The following is a 23,952-nucleotide window of genomic DNA, read 5'->3' as shown; positions in this document are numbered from 1 at the left end:
TACTCCTGTAATGCTTAATGCTTCCTTGGCATCTGCAATATTGCCCAGGTCTTTATCACACTTTTCTAAGCAATCATTTAAGGTTTCCTTTGATGAAATCTAATCCGGTCTAAATTGGAGTACTCCAGGGATCAGTCCCGGCCCGCTACTGTTCTCTGCTTACACTAACTGTCTGGGTTGACTTATATCCACATATAAGCTCCAGTATCACGTAAATGCAGATGACACACCTAGTTATCTCTCCACCCCTGAACTTACTCATTAGTATAAATTCCCTAACATAAATACAGAGAGAGACTAAGGTCAATTTTAATAGTCAAATAACCTACTAGTATGTTTTTGGATTGTGGGAGGAAACAGGAGCACCCGTGAGGCAGAAGTGCTAACCACTAAGCCACCAATTCTTTCAGCCAACTGAGCATGTGTCTCAACAGCATTTAAAGTTAAACACAAATAAAACATAACTGATAATATCCAATCCTCTGCTTGTTATGTTTGAGACCATTAAGACATCACTCCCACAGCTCCCCTTTTATGGGACTCTCTACCTGCGCTTATCAGACTGTACTCACATGGTTAAATGGTGCCGGAACACTTATTTCTCCAAAATAGTCCATTCCTCTCCCTCTTCCCCCCCAATCACTGTTCTTACACCAACTCTGCCTTACAATAGCCATTCACACTTTCCCCAACAGCAACGACAACTGTTATTCTTTATGATGACCCCTCAATATATAGAACTGTATAATATGTTGTGCTTTATAAATAAAGAATAATAATACAGGATAATGATTAAACTACTATTGTTAGATCATGTGTGAACATAAGCTTTAATGTCATTAATATGCCTCACAGGGAAAGCGAGTCCATAACTTGTGATATCACCACAGATGGCGTGGATCTGAAACAGCAGATATCCAGAGAGGGTGACATCTGTCTTATTACATATATCACACTGACTTTTATACTCATATCACCTAGGCTTCAATGAGATAATGTGACTTGAGCTTTTTATAATAATTAATCAAGTCCATTTTAATTCGGTAAATAAGGAAAGTGGGACATGAAACAGACAAATGTTGCCTTAATGAAATTGGTTGTGCTGGCATGTCTAGAAGCATTAACATACTAAGAGGATCCATGTTCAATGAACCAGATATCTACTTCAGTCTCTCTACACTAATGCAAATATCTGCAAGAGACATCTAAGCGTCAGACTAGATGTAAGTGGACATGTAAACTACTCAGAGTACGCAGGGATACCCTAGGCATGAATGGTTTATGAATGGATTATTGATTTATTTAGGTTTTTCTTTTAATAATATACTTGGTTGCAATTATTGTACTTCGCTTTACTTATCAGTGGTGTACAGGCATCGTGTTGTCTGGAGGATAAACAATGTTATTGGCACTTAACACAGCCTTTGCTGTTGAACTCACTTGTGTGAGTCTCAGAATGTTTGCCATCATCCTCCAGATACACAATGTTAGAGATACATTGATTTGTGGCTTGCATCCGCTACATACATTGATACCTTTATAAAAAGAGTGTATATTTCACAGCTATAAATTGAAGTTTGTGCCTTTTGGTGTGATGAGTATAGTAGGAGGTCTATAAATGAGCATTTATTTCTTTGTACTTCACTTCTCATTCAGAGATCTTGCTCTGATCACTGTACAGTTACAATCATGGCTCCATTATGAGGATCGATCCTTAATATATATGTTTTTTAAATACATTTACTGAAATTTTTCATATATATGTTTACATATAAAATATATACAGCTTGATTGATTTTATATACACAAATATATAAACATTATATATATATATATATATATATATATATGTATATATCTCTAAATATATATATATATATATATATATATAACAAACAACAAAAAGATATATATGATGGCGCTAATTACCACAACGTAAATACAATTTGGATAAACAACTGGTATAGATAATATATAAAGTCCAGTATTGAGGGATCAGTCCCGAAAAACAACACTTAGCTCACTTGAGAGCGGCAGCCTCAGGATACTTGTGGCCAGATGGTTAGTCCGGATAACGAAAATGCTGCAACAGAAAAACAAGTAGGGCGCCCCAATGTGTAATATCAAAAATATGATGTTGGGAAGATGTAATAACTGCGTACCGTAAAGATGTATTCAAGAAGTAAAAGATCATATGGAGGTTTCCTCTTCAGAGGTAATCCCTCTCAGTCTCCATCAGACATAGCGACAATGTAGAAAAAACAGAACAGAAAGTAACATAGTGCAGTAATGTTATATATAAAACTGCACCAAAAACCAGAGATAGTCCTCCACCAGGAGACAGAGTGCTAAAACAGGCAGTAAACCCAATGGTGAATAATGTAGCACACAGGTGCAACATGCATCCCTAGGTAAATAAAAACTGCGTACCAGATAGTCACAAGACCATGAGCTTTCTTAGACCATATATATAAGATCAGGCAATTCCTCTGTCACAACCTCATCCAGTGACGGTAATGAACAAGATTGAACAAAAAAGAATGCAATGTAAAAATATAGTAAATTTATTAAAATTGAATAGCACAGTAGTAACTCACATGAGGTAACCACAATAGCGCTGGTAGATGTCACCGCTATATGAGCGGTTATGGTTTTCTAGAAGTACAATGGTTGTTATTTAATAGTAAGGGGACTGGATGTATCAAGTTATATCTCAGAAACCATTTCAGCACAATTTAGTGATGTTTGTTTCCCTATTTAATGTCTATTTAAGCTAAAAAATAAATAAGAGTTGAGAAGAGATGAATAGAGGTTTCACTTGCTGGCCGTGGGAGGAAGACATAAGAGTCCAAAGAGTTTATTTCATTACAGATACATGTATCAATGTAAACGCTATTATATGATATATTTAAGAACATAGTTCAGGCTTTGATGTATGAGTGTTACCGATTGTTCCAATTAAATCTTTGTGTGGGAACCATTACCTTCTATGCTGCCTTGAAAATAATTGATAGGGCTTCTCTTTTGCAAGTCAAATGACTATAATGTGTGATGTAAAATGAATATTTATAGTTTTAATCTTGCAGTGATACATTAGGCTACTATTGTGTTATTACACTGAGAATTGTGTTTCTAAAGCTGTTGAAGAATACCTACAGATTTCACAACACAAGTAAAGCTGTTTACACACTACAGAAATTTCGACCCACTTTTTATGCCGAGCAATTTTACATGCGATCGATGGTCCGATCGCTCGGTCCATGGACTGTATACACACTAGCCTTGTTTAGGACGAGAAAGGGAAGAGCGGACGTCCCTTTAGCGACTTTTTACAGCCATGTTGTCGTGAACAATGATTTAAATTCCGTACGCACTGCAGCGACATTTGCGGGGAAATGTACAAGATACCGAAGACATTAGCATAAAGGGGCAGAGCTTTAGCTATAGTTAACTTCCTTAATTTCTATAAAATAGAAGTTTAGTAATATACATTACATTTAGAAAAACATTTAACTGCTAAAGTGGAATGCAATGAATATTCCCTAATAATAAATAAATAATAAAACCCCTTCGTATGTAATGGAATGCTCCATTCTCGGCGTGCATCATCGCTGATTGGTCCACAGCAGAAACAAACGCCCATGTCTGAGTGTATAAAATGACAGAGGAACCTGTTTGGCGCAGAGGAACGTCAGAAGATGAAGACAGAGAAAGTGACAGTGGGGGTTGCGGGTGAGGAGAAGATGTCAGTGGGGGTCGCGGGTGAGGAGAAGGTGTCAGTGGGGGTTGCAGCTATGGAGACGGAGATAGAGTCAGAGATGGTGCTGGAAGGGCCAAAAAATGTTGGAAAAGTTAAGGTGGGGGGTGGAGATACTCAAGAAGAGCAAAAAGCAAATCCAATGAGCCCAAGAGCGGTGGAGATGATAGTAAAAGTACTTGACCAGGACGACATTAAAAAAGGTCAGTAGCAGATGTAGTGTACCTGTATTGTAGATGTAGTAGATGTATTGTCACATAAAGCAGTAGAAAATGCTAATTTATAACCTAATTTTTTATGTCAAAACGAAGATTTAACGGTGAGAAGGCCTGTTTAGATACCACTGATACCACTAATGTTAGCAAACAAGGAGAAATTGAACAAGAAAAATATACTAAAGAAGTTCTACACGAAGGTATTTCAGTGAACATGTGTAGACATGTAAATGCTTTGGCACATACCTGTACCGTTATAATAACCAAAATGGCGCCTGTTTTCCAGAATGCTCGGAGGTTAAGCCCGCTACTATTGCGATTTCGCCACAGGGACCAAAATATAGATATAAACTGATCTCGAGCAGTGTGAAAGGTGAGAAAATGAGAGTATTTATGAGGTAGATTGTAAATTACATATATAGAATTTAAATGATAAACATTTTTATTTCCTTGTTTCATAGATAAAGAAATCAAAGGGAATGGAAACGACATCAAGACCTGTTCTGCCACAAACCAGAAGCACCTTTAAAAATACCTTAAAAATAATACTCTGCAGTACTCAGCTCTCTGATTGGTATGGACGCGCTCACTTCTCATGCGGATCTTTCTGACAGCTGTGTGTGTTACAATTTTTGTACCTTTTTCTTGCAATAAAAATGTTGCTTGAACACTGTGTGGTTTATTCTGGGTAATTCACAATTATAGGTTAATAAAGGTTAATATAAATTTAATAGGTTATAAAGGTATAAGTGTATAAAGAGTAAATATGAATACAGAGACGCAAAGGGTAATAACACACGTGCTTTACACAAGTGTAATGGTCTGCAGCCAGACAGGTGCAATATACATCGATACAAAACACAGTGATGTGCGGATTCCGCACCACGTGGGACTGGGATTGACATCAAAATTAACATACACACGCCCCCCAGGTCGAGGAAGTATCAGAGGATTGTCGTGGATCCGTCGGAAGTTCATACACACTGCACAGTGGTAACGAGATTGGAACGAAAATATTAAACGGTACGACCAACCAAATGAGGTGACAATCGTCCATTTGGGCAGACTTTCGACCATCGTGTAACTGTACACACTGACCCGACTTTTGAACGAGCGGTCGTATGTCGGCTGTTTGAGCAGATTATTGGACGAAAACAGTTTAGTGTGTACCCAGCTTTAGAGACATCTAAGGCAAATTAAATGTCTACATCAATCTGTTGTATGCAGTTGTTTGCACTGGGTACACCATAGATAAGAACAATACAAACATGGTTTCCTTCCATTTAGCACTTGCGTCAGCGTTTACACCTTGCACAATCAGTTAAACTTGCTTTTAATATGCTTGCTGTTCCTCATTCATAGTCGCTTTCATATTTTATCTCTCACTTGCAGCTTCCTAATTGAGAGTGAAATTCCAAACCCATTAGAAAAAGTGTAAATCTGAGTACATATCTACACAATTATCATGCAGATCGCACCATTCACAATTGTTTGTTCAGATATTGCAAGAGTGTGTATGCTTTCACAATCATGTTTTATCATATCAAAACATATCTGTTGATTTAATTTTATAAACAGACTAAATATCACGATCAACGATGGAACAATGTCGGGCAATGTGTAAGAGTGTACACCCTCACTAGCAGTATAGGCAGATCTCTATATAGTGTGCACAGTCATGATCTTTTCAGCAGATGGTTATGAGAGATGCAGATTTCAGATCTGACAGTAAATCTTTATGTGTGTACGCCTGAATCTGCATAATCATCAGGGCTTTCAGTCGTTGCTGAAATCTTTACAGAAATAATTAAGATTACATAGGTGTGTACTCAGCTTAATGCATGTTTGCTGGTAGATCATACTTACCAACCTTCTGTTCTTCAAATCCGGGAGCCTGCGGAGGAGGTTGGCGTAATGGGGGGCGGGCTCCAAAATTTGCGTCATTTTGGGCCCATCCCCGTGACGGGATGATGCAAAAAGCGTCATTTTGCCAAACGCCGCGATTCACCGGGAATAGCGGCGTTTGGGATTTAATTCTGCCCACTTCACTAGGAAGTGGGCAGAATTATCCAGATGCGGGAGATTGCCACACTCGCCCAGCCGTCCGGGACACTCTCGCAAAATGCGGGAGTCTCCCGGACATTCCGGGAGAGTTGCCAAGTATGTGGTAGATGTTTTATGGCATACAGGTAATTTAGGGTCATCACTAAACGTACTACAACATAGAGGTAAAATCACTGTATGGTCCATGCTGATTTGTGTGTGCAAAGAAACCATCTCACAAACAATTACACATAGGGGAGTAAAATGGGTGATAAAGGGATTCTCCGCCTCCAGTACATTAATTCATTGTTTTATAAATGCTACAACTTATGTTAAATGCACAGCCTCATATTTCTGACTTCTTTCAGTGCTTCTCAGCCATGTATGTGGCAACAGAGTGGCACAGCTGGTAGCATTGCTGCTTCACACCACTGGAGCCATGGCATTATTCTGACCAAGGCTTTATCTGTGGAGTTTGTATGTTCTCCCCATATCTGCATAGGCTTCCGCATACATTCTATTCTATTGACTTCTAACAAAATTAACTTGTATGCGCATGTGTGGTAGAGAATTTAGGCTGTAATTCCAATGAGGCAGGGACTGAATAATTAAGTATTATCTATAAAGCACTAAGGAATATGTAGGTACTATATAAAAAAAGCATAATAAATAAGCAGAGCTGTGAGGTATGCCAGGATAACACATAACACTCTACCTGACAGGGGAGGGCTGGCAAGCTTTAGCCCGGGGGGGCAAGTCTCGACTCAGCAGCCTATTTTAAATGAAAAAAAATTCAGGTGGCCCAGTGACCCAGCCCAAGGTAGCCCACTATGGGATGGCCCGGGGGGCAGATGCCCCCTGCCCCCCAGGCCAGCCTGCCCCTGCTACCTGATGATATAGATACAAGGCTTACAGCACTAATGGAAGCCACAATGACAAAGCAATGGCTTTAGTAAGCGTTCTAGTATGGTAACAAGACAAAAAATGAAAAATCATCTGAACATTTGTCTTTTTACATTACCAGGGGGTATATTTACTAAACTGCGGGTTTGAAAAAGTGGAGATGTTGCCTATAGCAACCAATCAGACTCTAGCTATCATTTATTTATACATTCTACAAAATGACAAATAGAATTTGATTGGTTGCTATAGGCAACATCTCCACTTTTTCAAACCCGCAGTTTAGTAACTATACCCCCAGAAGTGTTGAATGTAGTTTTTGGGCTAAAGATCAAGGTGTATGGCCGCTTCCATAAGGCCATGACCGCTGCACATATACAATGTTGGGTCGTTCTTTGCACACATGTCTTCCGGGTGCATTATGTATCACTTACTGTATCTCGATATTTGATGACATCTAAGCTCATATTGGACCACTCTGATTTCATCTTTTCCATGGCTTTTTCCAGGGAGTATTCTTTGCTTGCCGATGCCCCAATCTGCTCCAGCCTGCAGTGCACAAATTACATATATTCCACTGAAAATCTTCTGAATGAAAATGTACATTGGTTAAGCCAGCTCATTCGATATATTTATTTATATTTTGCTCATATAGGAACATAAAATAATAGTTACTGGGAAAAAAGTTAATATAGTATAAATATTACCGTATTTCCCTATGTATAAGGTGCTCCCATGTATAAGATGCACCTTAATTTTGGCCCCGAAGCTAGAAAAAAAATTACGGTAGCTGTCAAAAAAAAGGCAGGGAGAGTGTAATGGCCGGCTGCTCTGATTGTGATCAGAGCAGCCGGGCAGCACACTCTCCCTGCAGTAGCCCCCCCCCCCCCCCCCCTGCTGCCACTGTGCCTCTGTCCCCCTCCTTCTGGATCCCTGCTGCCACTCTCTGCCTGTACCCGCCCGCTGGATCCCCGCTGCCACTCTGCCTGTCCCCCGCCTGCTGGATCCCCGCTGCCACTCTGCCTGTCTCCCGCCTGCTGGATCCCCGCTGCCACTCTGCCTGTCCCCCGCCTGCTGGATCCTCGCTGCCACTCTCTGCCTGTAGCCGCCTGCTGGATCCCCGCTGCCACTCTGCCTGTCCTCCACCTGCTGGATCCACGCTGCCACTCTCTGCCTGTCCCTGCCTGCTGGATCCCCGCTGCCACTCTGCCTGTCCCCGCCTGCTGGATCCCCGCTGCCACTCTGCCTGTCCCCCGCTTGCTGGATCCCTGCTGTCACTCTGCCTGTCCCCCGCTTGCTGGATCCCTGCTGTCACTCTCTGCCTGCCCTCGCCTGCTGGATCCCTGCTGCCACTCTGCCTGTCCCCCGCCTGCTGGGTCCCCCCCCCGCTGCCACTGTAACGCTGCCCCGCTCCCCCTTGATCCCCCCCACTGCCCCTGTAACGCTGCCCCGTTCCCCCTCGATTCCCGCCCGCTGCCCCTGTAACGCTGCCTCCCCCCCTGCATCCCTGCTACCCCTGTATAAGACGCACCCAGGTTTTAGACCCAAAATTTTGGGGAAAAAGGTGCGTCTCATACATGGGGAAATACGGTATATTATGTAGGTAAAACCACATCCTTCCACTCCTTGAAGCTTAGGAATGCTGCACAACTAAATATATAAATATGGGCTTAAATATGGGCTTATTCTCTATTATAGGAGTTTTCAGTAGTTTAGCACCATGATTAAAACATACTAAATTACATATAAAAATTTGCCGTCTTTCCTAACACTGACAGTTATTTAAACAATTACTTACTTTTTTCTTCCTAGTTTTCAGTAATTTCTAGATAAGAGATATTATTTTACACATGTTATTATATATAATCACAAAGAAATGTTTTATTTAACTAACCAATGCTCAAAGCTAATTTCAGACTCATATGGTGCACCGCAGGAAAATTACTTGAAGGGAAAAATGGCATTCAGAAGCATTAAAAATACAAGCTTACTTTACATAATCAAAACTCATATTCAAATAGCTCTTGTGATTACAGAGAGTATGAGATATAATTGCTTAGTAAAATACTCCAGAATTCAATGTATGAAAGGTGAACAACCTTAATACTTGAGATTATCGGAAAATATAAGAGATCTGTCAGGCTATTGCACATTTGTCATCCAGTAATGACAATATTTGATTAAGCAGAGTTTAACTAAACAGTGAGACTGACAGAAAAACCTGCAGGAGAGATAGACAACCTGTGGAACTCAAGTGGGTACAGAACTACAACTCCCAGCATGCCACAAAATGCCTATAACATTATTCCCTCAAATACCCAAAACATCCCTTTGTCGTCTCACTGATTCTGTAATATCACATATGGGGGGAATTCAATTGACGTCGGGTTGGTTTTTTATTCCGCCGTTTTTTTACCCGCTGACGCGACCGTTTTTAACTACCGCCACGTAAAAGCCAGCACCTGCGCGTTAATCATTGGTGCTTGCGAATTGTATGGGGAGTAAAGGGGAGGGTTTAACGCGGTCATCTATAATAAAAGACAAAATGCATTGGCATACATTTTATTGCATTACACAACCTTTCTATTTTATAATATCTACATACAGTAGTTTTTTTACTATATTTTTTTATTTGACTTTTTTTTACTATACTATCATCTATACCATGACAAAACACATTAGTGCATATATATTAGTACATATAACATACATAAATGTATTAATTAGTGATTAGTGTGTTTATTATTTTTATGAATTTTTTTTAGATGCTTTTTGTAAAAGAAAATCCCCTTTTTCATGTTATGCATTACTGATAAACATAATTTATCATTTTTTTTACATTAGTACATGATTTCAAATAGTTTTCTTATGTTTTTAATTTTTTGCACAGCCATGAGAGGTGCGAGATAAAACTGGAGATTTGACAGTCTACCGCGCTGCGTTAAAAAAAAATTGAACAGCTTTTAACGCTTATCCCTCCATATAGTTTCAATGGATCTCCTACCTGTCCACGATAGGACTGTTTGGGGCATATTCAATTGACGGCGGGATCGCCGAAAATCCCGCGCTCCAAAAATATTACCGTTAATACGGTAATCCTGCGCGTAAAAACCGTTAATACGGTAATTTACTTGCTGGATTTCAGCTCGCAGCTCCCTCTGCGAGCTGAAATCCAGCGAGATATTACAGTATTAACGGTAATATTTTTGGAGCGCGGGATTTTCGCCGATCCCGCCGTCAATTGAATATCAGGTAAAGTTAACCCAATCTAAAATGAGTGAAAACCGCGTTAAAATGACTTAACGCGGTGTAAAAAAAAACCATTGTCAATTGAATTGCCCCCATTGGTGTTCTGTTTGGTTTGCCTCTCTTGCCATCGATCCCTAATTGCCTCTGCTCATTTCCGTGTGAAATCCTAACTTTACTCCCACAGTTACTTTACATAGACCTCAGCTCAGCTACCCCAGTGGTATTTTGTTAATATATTGCCCGATAAAACACTTCCTTTAAAAAATCTATTTATCGGAAGGGTCTTAATAAATAGACCCTTGAATCTGATACTGAATTTACATCATGTGCTGTAAGCTGAATATTGCTCACATTCTAGCTCACTTGCTTGAACAATAATTACTCTGCTACACAAGTAATATTTACATTGAAGCAAAATGTACGCTACTAACAGACTCATTACACCAACTTTCTTAAACAAGATCAAGATTTTTAAACTAAACCAGTGATAAAATCTTTCCTTTTTTCATAGCTGTAGTCCCTATCATGATTGCCTAGTATACTGTATAATATTACACAAAACTTTCCCATAGATTGCAAGCTGAAGAGTAGGTTCCTCTTACTGCTTTGTTGATAGTACCCAGTCCTGTTTTATGACTGCCTTTGTTCTCAATAATAAAGCACTGCACTATATGCTGGCGCTATGTAAATAAATGTTAATTAAATAAAAAAAAATAAAAAATAAGCGACACACAGGGTCCGGGTGAACGAATAAAGTGTGTAAAAGGCTGTTATTCAATATATTGACATTTTACACTTATTACTGACAATAAAACACAAGACATTCATTTTGTTTCTGGTATGAAACAAATATTACATTGATTTCTTACTTCTCTATAAATTTGGACAAGCCATACTCCAGCATGTTAATGAGTGATGTACTGGGTGTGGGAGTGATATCAAATCCTACAGCTTCACTGATCTGCAGGGAGACAAAAAGAATCTGTGCATTAAAATGCTTTCTCTTCATTGAAGAGAAAACTATTATATATAATTATAGGCTTAGTAACTGATAATACTGAAAGCTTTCAGAACACAGAAAAAGGAGATTATTAAAAACAAAACTCCTTGGGGCTTGTTCACAAATATGTGCTCGGAAAATGGCTAAAACTAATGGAAGCCATTGTGCTTTTACCAATACAATCAATTATACTGGTAGCAGACATTACCATGAGATATAGGTTGTGTCATTTGAAATATGCAATTAAACTTTAGAACCCAATGGTGGGATCGAAACCTTAAGAAACCATCCATGCTATTTTAAATGCGGTTTTCAGACGTTAGTAGATGAGACGTTCTAAAAGCAGATAGGTGTGAAAGAGCCCTTATCGTTATTGCAAGAATGAAAAACAATGTTTTCAATATATTTATTAAATTGCATATTTTAAGGTTTCTTGCTATATTATGAAAGAGTCAATGTTGTTGTAAATTAACTGCTGAACAAATTATGAGTATGCAAAAGTAGATAGAGGTCCCCTTTAATTTTACTAAACACAAGCAAAAAGGATTTTTATACTTACGATAAATCCGTTTCTCTGATTCCATCTGGGGGGCATTGCTACCATAGGTTGTGTGTGGGGAGGTTTGTGTTGGCACTTAACAAGTTAATTAATTGGTTTAATACTTGCTGACAGAACTCCTTCCTTTGCAACCCCCTCTAGCCTCAGTGTAATACAAAAAGCCCCAAGGAAGGGGAAACCACCACCGAAGACCAGATAGCAGAAGAGCAGAAGGGATAAAACGAAGAGAAACGGATTTATCGTAAGTATGAAAATCCTCTTTTTTCTTTCATCCTATGTAGGGGACACTGCTACCATGGGGACATTCTAAAGCAGCCCCTTGAAGGGAGGGTCCGCTCCTAAAGCCTGGCACGCAATATTGCGGCCAAAAACTTGCGGGCGTTGGGCCAACAGTCTACAATTACGTATGTGAAATGAGAGCCAGAGGACTATATGACTCCTTGGCCAAGTTGATCCGCTAAAACACCATTAAATGCAGCACAGATCACCCCCATGGAATGGGTGGAATTGGAGCCAAGACAATTTCACATAGGCCAACTTGACAGAGAAGGCCTGTCAGACAGAGGACAGAATACTCCTAGCGATGGTCTACTTAGCAGCGAGTCTTTCCCAATCTCCTTATGAAACACTACAAGCAGAAACCAGTCCTCCTAATGTTGGACGGCCACACCACATGAGACGGAGGCATAAACCCTATGTCAAAGGAAACCCGCTGAGGTAAAGTCCAAAGAGGTGACCTTGGCAAGATCCCCTGAGATGTATATCCGGTAATCCACTGCCAGCACAGCGTATGAAGCTCTGCGTGGAGAGATACCTTTCTCGGTGGTACTGCTGCTACAGAAGTCTACCCAATGAACCAAGGCTGTAATTTAATGCCTTCTGGCATTCCTGGTCCCGCCCAATCAGTTGACATATGTCATGACCATGATATTGTCAGACTGGAGAAGGACTGGAACCCTTAAAGAAGTGACCAAGACCCTATGGTCAAACTTATATCTGTAGAACACTCTCCAGATAGTACGCCGTATCTCAGAGAAAGGAGCCTGTCAGCAAGTCTGTATTTGCAGCCGCTCCGTCTCCTGTGTGTCTTCCTGCTTCAGGAAGAGTCCAAGTAGCCTGCCAGAATGGGGGAGCTCAATTCTCCACCTCCTTCATGAAGGCTCTGTAGTGGTACCTGCTAACTGTGGCGCTGTTTCTAAATGTTTAACTATAAAAAGCCATTACACATATGTCTCTTTGCTAACAAAGATGGCACCAAAAGTGTGTACTCAAGTAGTCCCCCATGCTCTGAAGAGCGGGGGACTTGGTACAATCCATCCAAATGGCAGGCGCCATTTACTGAGTTCCTGCGCTCTCTGTCCATAATGGCAGTGCCGATACTCTTAACTGTAGTGACCTGATGGTCTCTATACTAGGCAGGGGCTCCGGTGTGACAGCGGTCCCTGAGACCGCACGCAGCACCTGATAGGATGAAAGAAAAAGGATAGTTCTTCTTTAAGGTCTGTCAGCTACACATCTCTCCAATCTCATGTAGCAGAAATATGGAGTCTGAGATGCTCATTGCTACTTCAATATCAGCACTGGTAGTTGAGAGTGGAGGATCCCTTCAGGTAGGTAGAGGAAGCCATATAGAAGCTATTCAAGAGGACGGCTGAACCTTACCTAAATTTTGCTAGGAGGCTTGGTGTTCTGGCTCCTGCATGTGACCATTTCTTTCAATTCAAAACATAACTTGACTCTGAAAAGCAGTTGAACTCATGACGACTCTTTTACATGTCTGTCTAACTTACAGGCATTGCTGCCTAATGTGAGGACCAAAGTTTAAAGGTGTTCTATAGTTGGTGGGGTTAAAAGCTGTTCTTTGCTTTGAAAGAGTTTGGCCTGGGGAAGGTTTGAAAGGGGATGTGGGGGATTATGGGAAGAAAGCATGGCAAGCAATTAGTTGTGATCCAATCATGTGCTGCTTTTTCTGGTGCACAACCAATCATATACCATTCCCATCCATTTGTGCATATCCAAGAGCAACAATCAAATTTTAATGTGTGGTTACCGTACAAGTCTTTAAAAAGAGGGATAAAATTTGCAAAGATATTATACCGAAATTATACACATTTAAAAGAAAACCATTTTTGATTTTATTGTCTGTCTGTAAATTTATTGAAGTTCCCTCTGATATTAAAATATGTAAATATGCAGAGGAATGAGGCTCTTTGTGCAGAATGGTGTATGACCATATGATATATTAGTGAACATTTCTAAAAAAAAAATCAGAGCATAAACCTTGCTGAACTAAGTAGACTTTGCATATAAAGGCAATTACATTTAATTGTATTGCAGAAATTGATCTACAGCTTTAATGAAGACTAAATGCAGCACCTGTTCCCAGTGTCTGCTCTTCATGCCACGGTTGCAGATGACAGAAATGAGGGGTAGATGCAATTTGAACTTCTCAATTTTGAACTTCACACTCTCTGATACTCGTTTGGGTCCTGCCAAGTCAGCAAAACTCTTAGCCAGCTTGTACATCGTTCTCCACATATTCCCCACTTCCTCTGTGACATCCTCTGCATTTATGTCCTGTAAAGAATCTGTTTTATGGGAGAGACCACAGAAGAGAAAATATTGCTATTCAGCATCAAATTCATGATTTTAGGCATTTTTCAACATGATCCCTTCTTACAACATTTGACGTTCTTCTCTGATATTAAATGTTCTTTCATTAGGTACAACGGTACCGAATTCTTATGTCAATGGATCAATCCTGCGATGGTGCAGAATGTGCACAAGAAATGGAAAACTGTGTATTAAAGTTGCATAATACCGATAAATGGATAACCAGACAACTCCCAAAGGATTGTTTCCACAAAGCATTTGAACAAAGATGGCCTGAGTAAGGAAAACAAAGCTAAAAAAGGAGAAAGTTGGTTCCTGGACAAATCATTTTACAATGCAAGGGGTGCAAATGAGTTTATTATTTTGCATGTAAGGAAAATACCGGCTGTTTTTTCATTTAGCACACAAATACCTGATAGCTTTATTTTTACACTGAAATTTGAAGTTGATCTAGGACATACCTTACCCCAAATATAAATCTGTCGCCATATTTTACATTTACCGGCCCCCTCTAATGCAACATGGTTTTGCCCAGGTGCAAAGTTACTCCTCTTTTATGCTTTGCTCTCCTTAATGACCCGGGCCCAAACTCTTTATGAAATATGGCAACATACAAATACAGTAGTAAATGATTTTACTAGGAAACAGAAATGTACTATGCTAAGAAGATGCACGTCAATTAGCTTTGTAACATATGAAAGATATATTTTAGAATTATCTGGCAATATTTTGGTTTGTTTAGTGTTTAATTGAAGTCTAAAGAAACTAATGTAATCCTCACGAGTTGTGCCTAACCTTCAATACACATCATTTACTAAGTGCACTAGAAACCCAACGTGAATTACATTGCACTGGTGTGTTTAAATGTTCTGCCCAGCATATGTTAAAGGTGTACACTTACTATTCACTCACTGGAGTTTGAGAGGAGAAACAAAGGTGTAGACGTCAGATCAAAGTCTAACCTCCTACCACTTTTGAACCACCCCTTTCCTTAAAATACACGCTATTTTGTTTTGTTTACTATATTATAGCTCAGTTTAGCCTAATTTTTTACTTTAATTAATCAGGAGAGAAATATTGGGGCTGTCTTTATAACATGTAGCCCTTTTGAATGTTTCTTTTTATACATTGAACCAAGTGCGACTAGAAATGTGATTTTCCACTGTAGTACAAAAGGTTACAAACTAAGTCCCATATATAAGTATACAACAAGATCTGACCTCTGCCAGATGAGCAGATTACAACATTCAACTGTTATTGCAGAGTGAAAATGGCCATGCACTCTATCACACAGCTAAAAATGAGCCCTCTCTATTCCAAAAAATAAAATCTATTTTTTCCACTACTCCATAAAACTTAGTGCACTTGTGCCCAACTCCTCCCATTTGCCATTCAAACTTGTGCTTCTCCACATACACCACCACCTTGTACCATAGAGCCATGAACTCTGCAGGAAATACAGACACACCAGTACAAACTGAGGAGCATGTTCCACAGCGCCCTCTCCTGTCTGTGCTTCAGAAACAACCTCCAACAACTGCAAAGCGTTCTGTCACTGGGACATGTAAAAATGAGGCAGACTACACAAGTGCTAAGAGCCTGTTTATTGAGTACATAAATATTACAGATGGGATGGGCAAGAGTGCAAAAAAGTTTTTGTGTTTTGACTAAACATTGAAAATATTTAACAGTCTCGTGAGTCAGACCCTTATGTTCCTATCACTAAGCAATGAATATAAGACTTTAGATTTTACTCTGTGCTATAATGAGTCAACAAATATATCATAATGCTTTCTCTCCTTAAATACAAAGAGCCAACTTTTGAATAATCAATGTGTAATAATTACTCTTTTATGTGCATTTCCATATAATGCACTACAGCTGCCTGGCTTAATTAGCATGTGCATCTGCAATACGGATAAACAAAACATAAAACAGTCTATTTGTAATTTAATTCTATGAATTCATGCTGTTAAGTAATCATTATGCAAATGTTTCATTACCAGTAGAGAATTAAATTGTGTAAAGGATTAAATGTCCTTAACATTCAGTGTCTACTAATCTAGAATATTTATTTAAATAAAGCAGGATAAATATACAGACAGATGATCTCCTTATTATCTGAGCCATTCCCGCTCCTCACCTGCCCTTTGTGTCCTTGGCCAGACCTCTTATAATAGATGCTTGCTAGGTATTAATATCTCTTCACACAGTTATATATCAGATGTTTATGCACAATGGGAATAAGACACATGTTAAATGTGATGTTCACCTTCTATTCTGGATTATTATAGTATCATCTCAGTAAAACAAGAATTGTTGACAACAGACTTAATTCAGTGGCTTCTTAAAGCTTCCCCACTGCCTGGAGGGTCTTTAATTCCTCTGACCGCCAGAACAGTCATAATAAGCTAGATGGCTAAGGACAGGTTCCTCTCCACACCATTTCATAACACACGCTCCTCAGTTCACTAAACAGGTAATAGCAATGAGACTATTAAAGTGACGTTGGTGGTATGATGTGATGCAGGATTTGTGCAGTCTGACCTGTGACCTGGAGATATAGGGCCTGATTCATTAAGTGAAGTTAAGTAAAAAAAAAATTGAGTAAGTAGTCTCCTAAACAAAACCATGTTACAATGCAAGGGGTGCAAATTCGTTTTCTATTTTGCACATAAGTTAAATACTGACTGTTTTTTCATGTAGCACACAAATACTTGATAGCTTATTTGTACACTAAAATTTAAAGTTGATATTTGTGTGCTACATGAAAAACAGACAGTATTTAACTTATGTGCAAATTAGAAAACTAGTTTGCACCCCTTGCATTGTAACATGGTTTTGTCCAGGAGACTACTTACTCAATTCTTTTACTTAACTTTCCTTAAGGAATCAAGCCCATAAAGGCTAATTACTGCTCTTTTGTTACACCACAAGCCTCAGTTGCTAAGTGAGGTTGAGGTACTTAGTTCTGGACAGAAGTGGAATAACACACAAAGGCGATGTACAGTAAGCGCGTACTGAGATTTAGAGCACACACATTTGTCTGATTCAAGCTCCGGCATCTCTTAGGATATTTACTAAACTGAGGGTTTGAAAAATTGGAGATGTTGCCTATAGCAACCAATCAGATTCTAGCTATCGTTTTGTAGCATGTACTAAATAAATGATGACTAAAATATGATTGGTTGCTATAGACAACATCTCCACTTTTTTTTAACCCCCGGTTTAGTAAATATATCCCTTAGTGTCCAGCTACCAGGCAGGTGTAAATGACAACTGGTAGTGACGGCGGACATGGGTGAAAACCAGAACAGGCAATAGAAGCTATAAAAAATGCATTTATGTACAGTATGCATTAAGAACATCCTGTATTTCATGAAAAAAATAGCTATATTTTTATATATTTTTTTATTAATGATTACGGCATTAACAGCTGTAAATGTATTTGATGAAATGTATTTATATTGGCATCCGGGACTTTATATTGCACATAGCCATGTGCATATCCTGCAGTGTGCTCTGTCTGTCTGCATACAGCAAGTAATGTACAGCCAGAGCCTACTTATACACAGATTCAAATGGAAAGGTATGGGCCTACGTGTGTGCAAGTTATGTGGGATTTCTGTAAACGGTCACATTGGGTACGAAGATGAATCAGGCCCCGGGTCTCATACCTATACTTACAATGGGCCTCATACCTATACTTACAATGGGTCTCATACCTATACTTACAATGGGCGTCATACCTATACTTACAATGGGTCTCATACCTATACTTACAATGGGTCTCAGACCTATACTTACAATGGGTCTCAGACCTATACTTACAATGGGTCTCAGACCTATACTTACAATGGGTCTCATACCTATACTTACAATGGGCCTCATACCTATACTTACAATGGGATGCACTTTGCACCTTCCTAGTGTGCTTCAGATAAAAAGCACATTTTTTTGGCACACTTTGAGTAATGTAATAAAAATACTCACACACAAGGGATACCTATAAAAAGAAAGACTTGATGTCCCCTCATACTGATGATTAATTTAAGCTAAAAATAAAGCTAAACGTAGCAGTATTCTAAGAGGAAAACGTAAGCACTGAGTGAATGAAGAGGGTGGTCAGACTTTGATGTGATGATTCTACGGTTTCCAAAGTGCACATTTTACAGAGCCAAACAAGGTACAAATCGATTGTACAAGGGTGTTAGTAATTACTTGGGCGTGCGCCTTGACATGTTCTTGGTGGACAAGTAGAAGCACTTGGATGCATAAAGAAGTATGGTCTGTAAATGAGGATGATGGAGTGCTGAAAACACAGACTGTAGTGTACAATTAAAGCTAATAGCATCTGATGCCAGACAGTATATTATGTCCTACAATACAAGGTACAGAATCAATAATAAAATGTATTGAGAATTGTCTATTTTTACTCCTAATAAAAGGTCTCATGTTCAGAGTACAGAGGCAGCAATAAGCATTAAAAAGGCAACAGACTCACCATTCATCCATTCCTCGGATTTACAATGGAAAGTATAAGCAGTTACCCAGAGTTGTTCAAAAGGTATCTTGTTTACCGTTATCTCTTGCAACAAAGGGAATTGACTTTTCTCCCATTCAAGTAACTCTTCTTCTTTGTTGATAGCCTATAAAAAAAATTAGTGTTAGTTTATTGGGAGGACAAACTTGACAAAAGCAGCGCTAAAAAGAACATCTGCTAACAACACTTTGACGTCTGAAGTGGTAGTATACATAAGTACATTCACTGTGTGGACGGGGGGGAGAGAGACCCAGAGGTGGTGACGGAGAAGGAACGGTCAGCAAGGTAAGAGGTGAACCAGGACAAGACTGAGCCGGAGAGGCCAAAGGACTGGAGGGTGTGGAGGAGGAGGGGGTGGTTGACAGTGTCGAAGGCTGCAGAGAGATCGAGGAGGATGAGAACGGAGAAGTGGCCCCTGGCTTTAGCAGAGAGGAGATCATTGGTGACTTTAGCCAGGGCAGTTTCAGTGGAGTGAAGGGGGCAGAAAACCAGACTGAAGAGGATTGAGGAGGGAATGTTCAGAAAGGTAGGAGGAGAGACGGCTGCAGACAAGCCTCTCGAGAATTTTGGAGGCAAAGGGGAGGAGAGATATGGGGCGATAGTTGGAGGGAGAAGTGGGGTCAAGATTGGGTTTCTTAAGAATGGGGGATACGAGAGCATGTTTGAATGAGAAGGGGAAGATGCCGGTGGAGAGGGAAAGATTAAAGAGGTGGGCGAGGTGGGAGCAGGTGGTGGGGAAAAGGGAGCGAAGAAGGTGGGAGGGAATGGGATCCAGGAAACAGGTAGAGGGGGGAGAGGATAAGATGAGAGAATGGACTTCCTCGCCCCCGTGGTGGGGCGGAAGGAGTAGAGGGGAAGGTGGTTAGGGGGGAGGACGGAGGAGAGGGGGGGAGGACGAGAGAGAGGAGGAGCAGATTTTAAGTCGGATGGCCTCAATTTTAGAGGAGAAAAAGGAGGCGAAGTCGGAGGCAGTCAGGGAGGAGGGGGTGGGAGGAGTTGGTGGGGCCAGGAGAGGTGGCGGGGGTTAGAGGATTGGGACGAGATGAGGGATTTAAAGAAAGATTGTTTAGCGAGTGAGAGGGCAGAGCTGTAGGATGAAAGGATGAATTTAAAGTGGAGGAAGTCAGCCAGGGAGGGGGATTTTCTCCAGTGGCGTTCAGCGGTATGGGAGCATTTTTGGAGGAAGCGGGTAAATTTGGAGTGCCAGGGTTGGGGTTTGGAGCAGCGAGGGTGGACGGAGTGGGCAGGGGCGACCGCATCCAGAGCAGAGGTGAGGGTTAGATTGTAGAGGGAGACCGCCTGGTTGGGGCAGGCCAGGGAGGAAAGGGGAGAAAGGAGGGTATCGAGAGAGGAGGACAGAGTGGATGGGTTAAGAGCGTCGAGGTTGCGTATGGACAGAGTAGGTTTGGGCAGGGGGAGGGGAGCAGGAGAAGAGGAGAGAGAAAAGGAGAGGAGATGGTGATCGGATAGAGGAAAGGGAGAGATGGAGAAGTCAGAGAGACTACATAGGTAGGAGAAGAAAAGATCAAGGGAGTGACCAAGGCAGTGGGTAGGGGAGGAGGTCCATTGGGTAAGGCCAAGGGAGGAAGAGAGGGTGAGCAGTTTGCTGGAAGCAGGGTCGGTGGGATTGTCCATGGGGAAGTTAAAGTCGCCGACGATGATGGAGGGGAGGTCGGAGGAGAGGTGGTGAGGAAGCCAGGCAGCAAAGTTATCAAGGAAGAGGGAGGTTGGGGCAGGGGGGCAGTAGATGACAGTGACACGGAGATGGATGGGGTAGAAGAGGCGGATGGAGTGGGCTTCAAAGGAGGAGAAGGAGAGGGAGGGTTCAGGGGGAATGACACGAAAAGTATAGGTGGAGGATAGGAGGAAGCCCACCCCCCCGCCTGGGCGGGCACCAGGTCTGGCGGAGTGGGTAAGGGAGAGGCCACCATAGGAGAGGGCGGCGGGGGAGGCGGTGTCAGAGTCGGGTTAAACTGCGGGTTTGAAAAAGTGGAGATGTTGCCTATAGCAACCAATCAGATTCTAGCTTTCATTTATAGTGCATTCTAAAAAATGACAGCTAGAATCTGATTGGTTGCTATAGGCAACATCTCCACTTTTTCAAACCCGCAGTTTAGCAAATATACCCCAATGTGTGTTTTTATAGCAAAAAAATACATCTCTCTATAGAGATTTACAAAGCTGTCTTTTTATATTTATATATTACATGTGATGTTATGACATTAGTGTTTAGCTCCCACTTCTCTTTAAAGTACAGTTTACCAACCTCAAACTCTACAAGGGCTGCATTGACGTTCTGGTCCAGCTCCTTCAATTTTTCCACATTATTTTTCATCTCATCCATAGTCATCGTGTCACGTTTTCTAAAAGTCTCGATTTCTGTATTATAGCCATTGAGCACTTTATTAAACTCTAAACGCCTACAAAAAAAGTATCATTACATGAATGAATTATTTCTTTGTTCACGAGATAATATCTAAGTATACTTACATTTGCTTTGTATTTTGACTTGTTTGTATTATAGTTAGGCTTTATAGTAGAACCTGCCATGTAATTATTCAGAGAAAGATCGGAGCACGCAGAGAATATCATCTGAACAATCAGTCATACAACTATGATGCAAATGGTTTGACTCAAGGTTAAAAGATAATAATAAATCAATAATGCATTCAGCAGCTTACCATTATCCTGCCATAACTGGCCTCTATAAGAGAGCTAAATCCATGAAATGCTAATCAGTATGTTGGTCCTATTATGAGCAACTGAGGTAATATTTCTGTAAAGGTCCTTTTGTTTTAATACTATGGAATGCTGAAGCAATGTGTGTATGTTTACAGTATGTGTTGTACAGATGCTAAGTAGACATTTTAAATCAGGGGTGCACAACCTTTTTTGGTCCAAGGGCCAAACTTGGAGATTCCGCTCATTTGAAAGTGCAACAATAAAAATGTAGAATTTACAAGAGGAAAACCTCTTGCAGTTATGCCTCAATTAGGCAATACCTCTCAACATTGTTAAAAAGTCCCAGTGGATATAGAAATGTGTGCGTCCCCACAAAACAGCAGTGCATCACCAAAGTGGGTGTGGCCATTCCATGTAGGGGTGTGGTGACATCACAAAGGGAGCAAGCTATGCCCCTCCACCGTAACATGTTTGAAATCCCGTATCTAACACATTTCTTACCACCCCCCTGCATGTAACACATTATCACCTCACCTGGGTAATAACACATCCCCCTCCCCTCTGCAGTAACACATTTCTTCCCCCATCCTTCCCTTATAACCCAATTCCCCCCTCACCTTTGTAGTTACAAAAAAATAAATAATAATAAATAAATAAATTTAGGGGAGAAAATGGTAAAAAATAGAAAACAAAAACAAAATAATCTTGTTTTTTTAAAATGCTTTCTTTACATTTTTTAAATAGTAAAACATTTTTTTCTTTGGGGAGTTTCTGATATCTCCATCCTGAGATGGAGATAGTGACAGGAATACATTATACGGTAAACAGACTTCCCCATACTTCACCAGAGGCCCCTGTCCAAGGCTAGCACCAGTAATAGCCTTCACCGGCCGGGGGCTTTGGTAAATACGGTTTCATCCAATTGATAATAGACCCCTTAGTCTCACTAGTGAGACTGAGATCCGCAGTAGTAAAGTGACAGTCTGGCAGTGAATCAAAGTGCAGTTCATTCTGATTCACTGCCACACTGACCTCCAATATATCAAATATCTGGGTTTCAACCATAGTTGCCAACATTGGCAGCTTGTGTTCCGGGAGGTCTGGAGAGCAGGTGGGAGTGTGGGGGCGGGGCTCAAAGAATTGTGCTGTTAGCCCCGCCCCCAAAGCTGTCACCACCCTTTTCGACCAATAAAACTAGGGGGCGGGGCCGCAATGACGCGTCCATGACACCAATAAGCCCCGTCCCCTCATTTTACTTTTCCACAGCCAGTTGGGAATCGGGAGAATTGCCCTATCTCCCGGGAGTCTGGGAGACTCCCGGATATTCCGTGAGAGTTGGCAAGTATGGTTTCAACGTGGCTATGGAGGTAGAACCGTTCTGCCACAGAGGGATCAGGGATGACGGGACAGAAATATTACAGTTGTATGTCTGACCCAGGACCCTATGTAACTGCTCTGCTTCCTGCGGGCCACAAAAAATGGACTTATGGTCCTCATGCGGCCCACGGGCCATGCATAAGTGATTTAAATAATTAACTTTGCTCTTGAAAAGAAAACAATATAAATCAGACAAAAGCACATACATATTGTACTATTAGTAAACAGAGAGCATTGCAGTGCATATATATACACACATAATTCTACATTGAATAAAACTAGACTTTCCAGGTAAATTGTGAATACTACGGTTTATTTTTAAATTGCTTGCTGGTACTTTAGCTCTGCCTCAGGAAGATCTCAGCACTTCTGACACTGGAGAGCTTTGGTTCACAGAGGAATTTCTAAAATATCACAGCTAACAAGTTTAGTGTATAGAGAAACCATCTGCAGATCCGCGTGCAGCATTCATTATCTATTTTTCCTAAAGCCATAATAGCTGTTTAGTGCAAAGCTCAGAGTGGAGCAGACACACTAGACATAGGGAAAACTATACTAATCTAATGATTTAGGAAATTCTAAATATGCAGGTGAACAGAGCATTTCATATGGCGTCTTTTGGGTTTATTATCACAGCATTACCCTTCATTCTTTATAGTCTATTTACAAAGAGTATCCTGATGCACATGTACAACATGTTATCAGAATCAAGTGAGTTTCTTATAGGACTCAGCCTGTGGGTCATGATTACAGCTTAGGCAGCCCAAGGGTAGGGAATGAATATGGTCTCGTTCTGAATTTCACATGCATATGCCCTGAAATTAAATCCCTCTCCTCCATACTGATATGGTAAACATAGCTCTGCTTATATGAAGTGCTATAGATCCTTGGTAACAATTGATTTGGATGCTCCTGACCTCACGTTGACAGTTGACCGCTTTCGTATTTTTCTCTCCTAATTTCACTTGAATTCATTATTTTCCAAACTTTAGACATAAGACTGTCAGACGTTTT

The 23,952-nt window shown here is 40.6% G+C and overlaps 1 protein-coding gene and 1 long non-coding RNA gene across 2 annotated transcripts in view; one reads left to right on the top strand and one right to left on the bottom strand.

Moving 5' to 3' along the window:
- Nucleotides 1–23,952, bottom strand: part of DNAH3 (dynein axonemal heavy chain 3) — a 245,542-nt gene that overhangs the window by 129,571 nt on the left and 92,019 nt on the right. Inside the window, 5 exon segments of the mRNA XM_075179716.1 lie at nt 7,350–7,464; nt 11,034–11,125; nt 14,100–14,311; nt 18,841–18,985; nt 21,146–21,299. Of these exon segments, the coding sequence (XP_075035817.1) occupies nt 7,350–7,464; nt 11,034–11,125; nt 14,100–14,311; nt 18,841–18,985; nt 21,146–21,299 (718 nt within the window).
- On the top strand, nt 3,726–4,601 carry LOC142097669 (uncharacterized). Its single transcript, XR_012678227.1, has 3 exons — nt 3,726–4,172; nt 4,259–4,345; nt 4,434–4,601. It is a non-coding gene; the product is annotated as an uncharacterized LOC142097669 (long non-coding RNA).

The sequence above is a fragment of the Mixophyes fleayi genome, chromosome 7, assembly GCF_038048845.1.
Source record: "Mixophyes fleayi isolate aMixFle1 chromosome 7, aMixFle1.hap1, whole genome shotgun sequence".
Classification (NCBI taxonomy): Eukaryota; Metazoa; Chordata; class Amphibia; order Anura; family Limnodynastidae; genus Mixophyes; species Mixophyes fleayi.
This window is presented reverse-complemented; position numbering and strand designations above follow the sequence as displayed.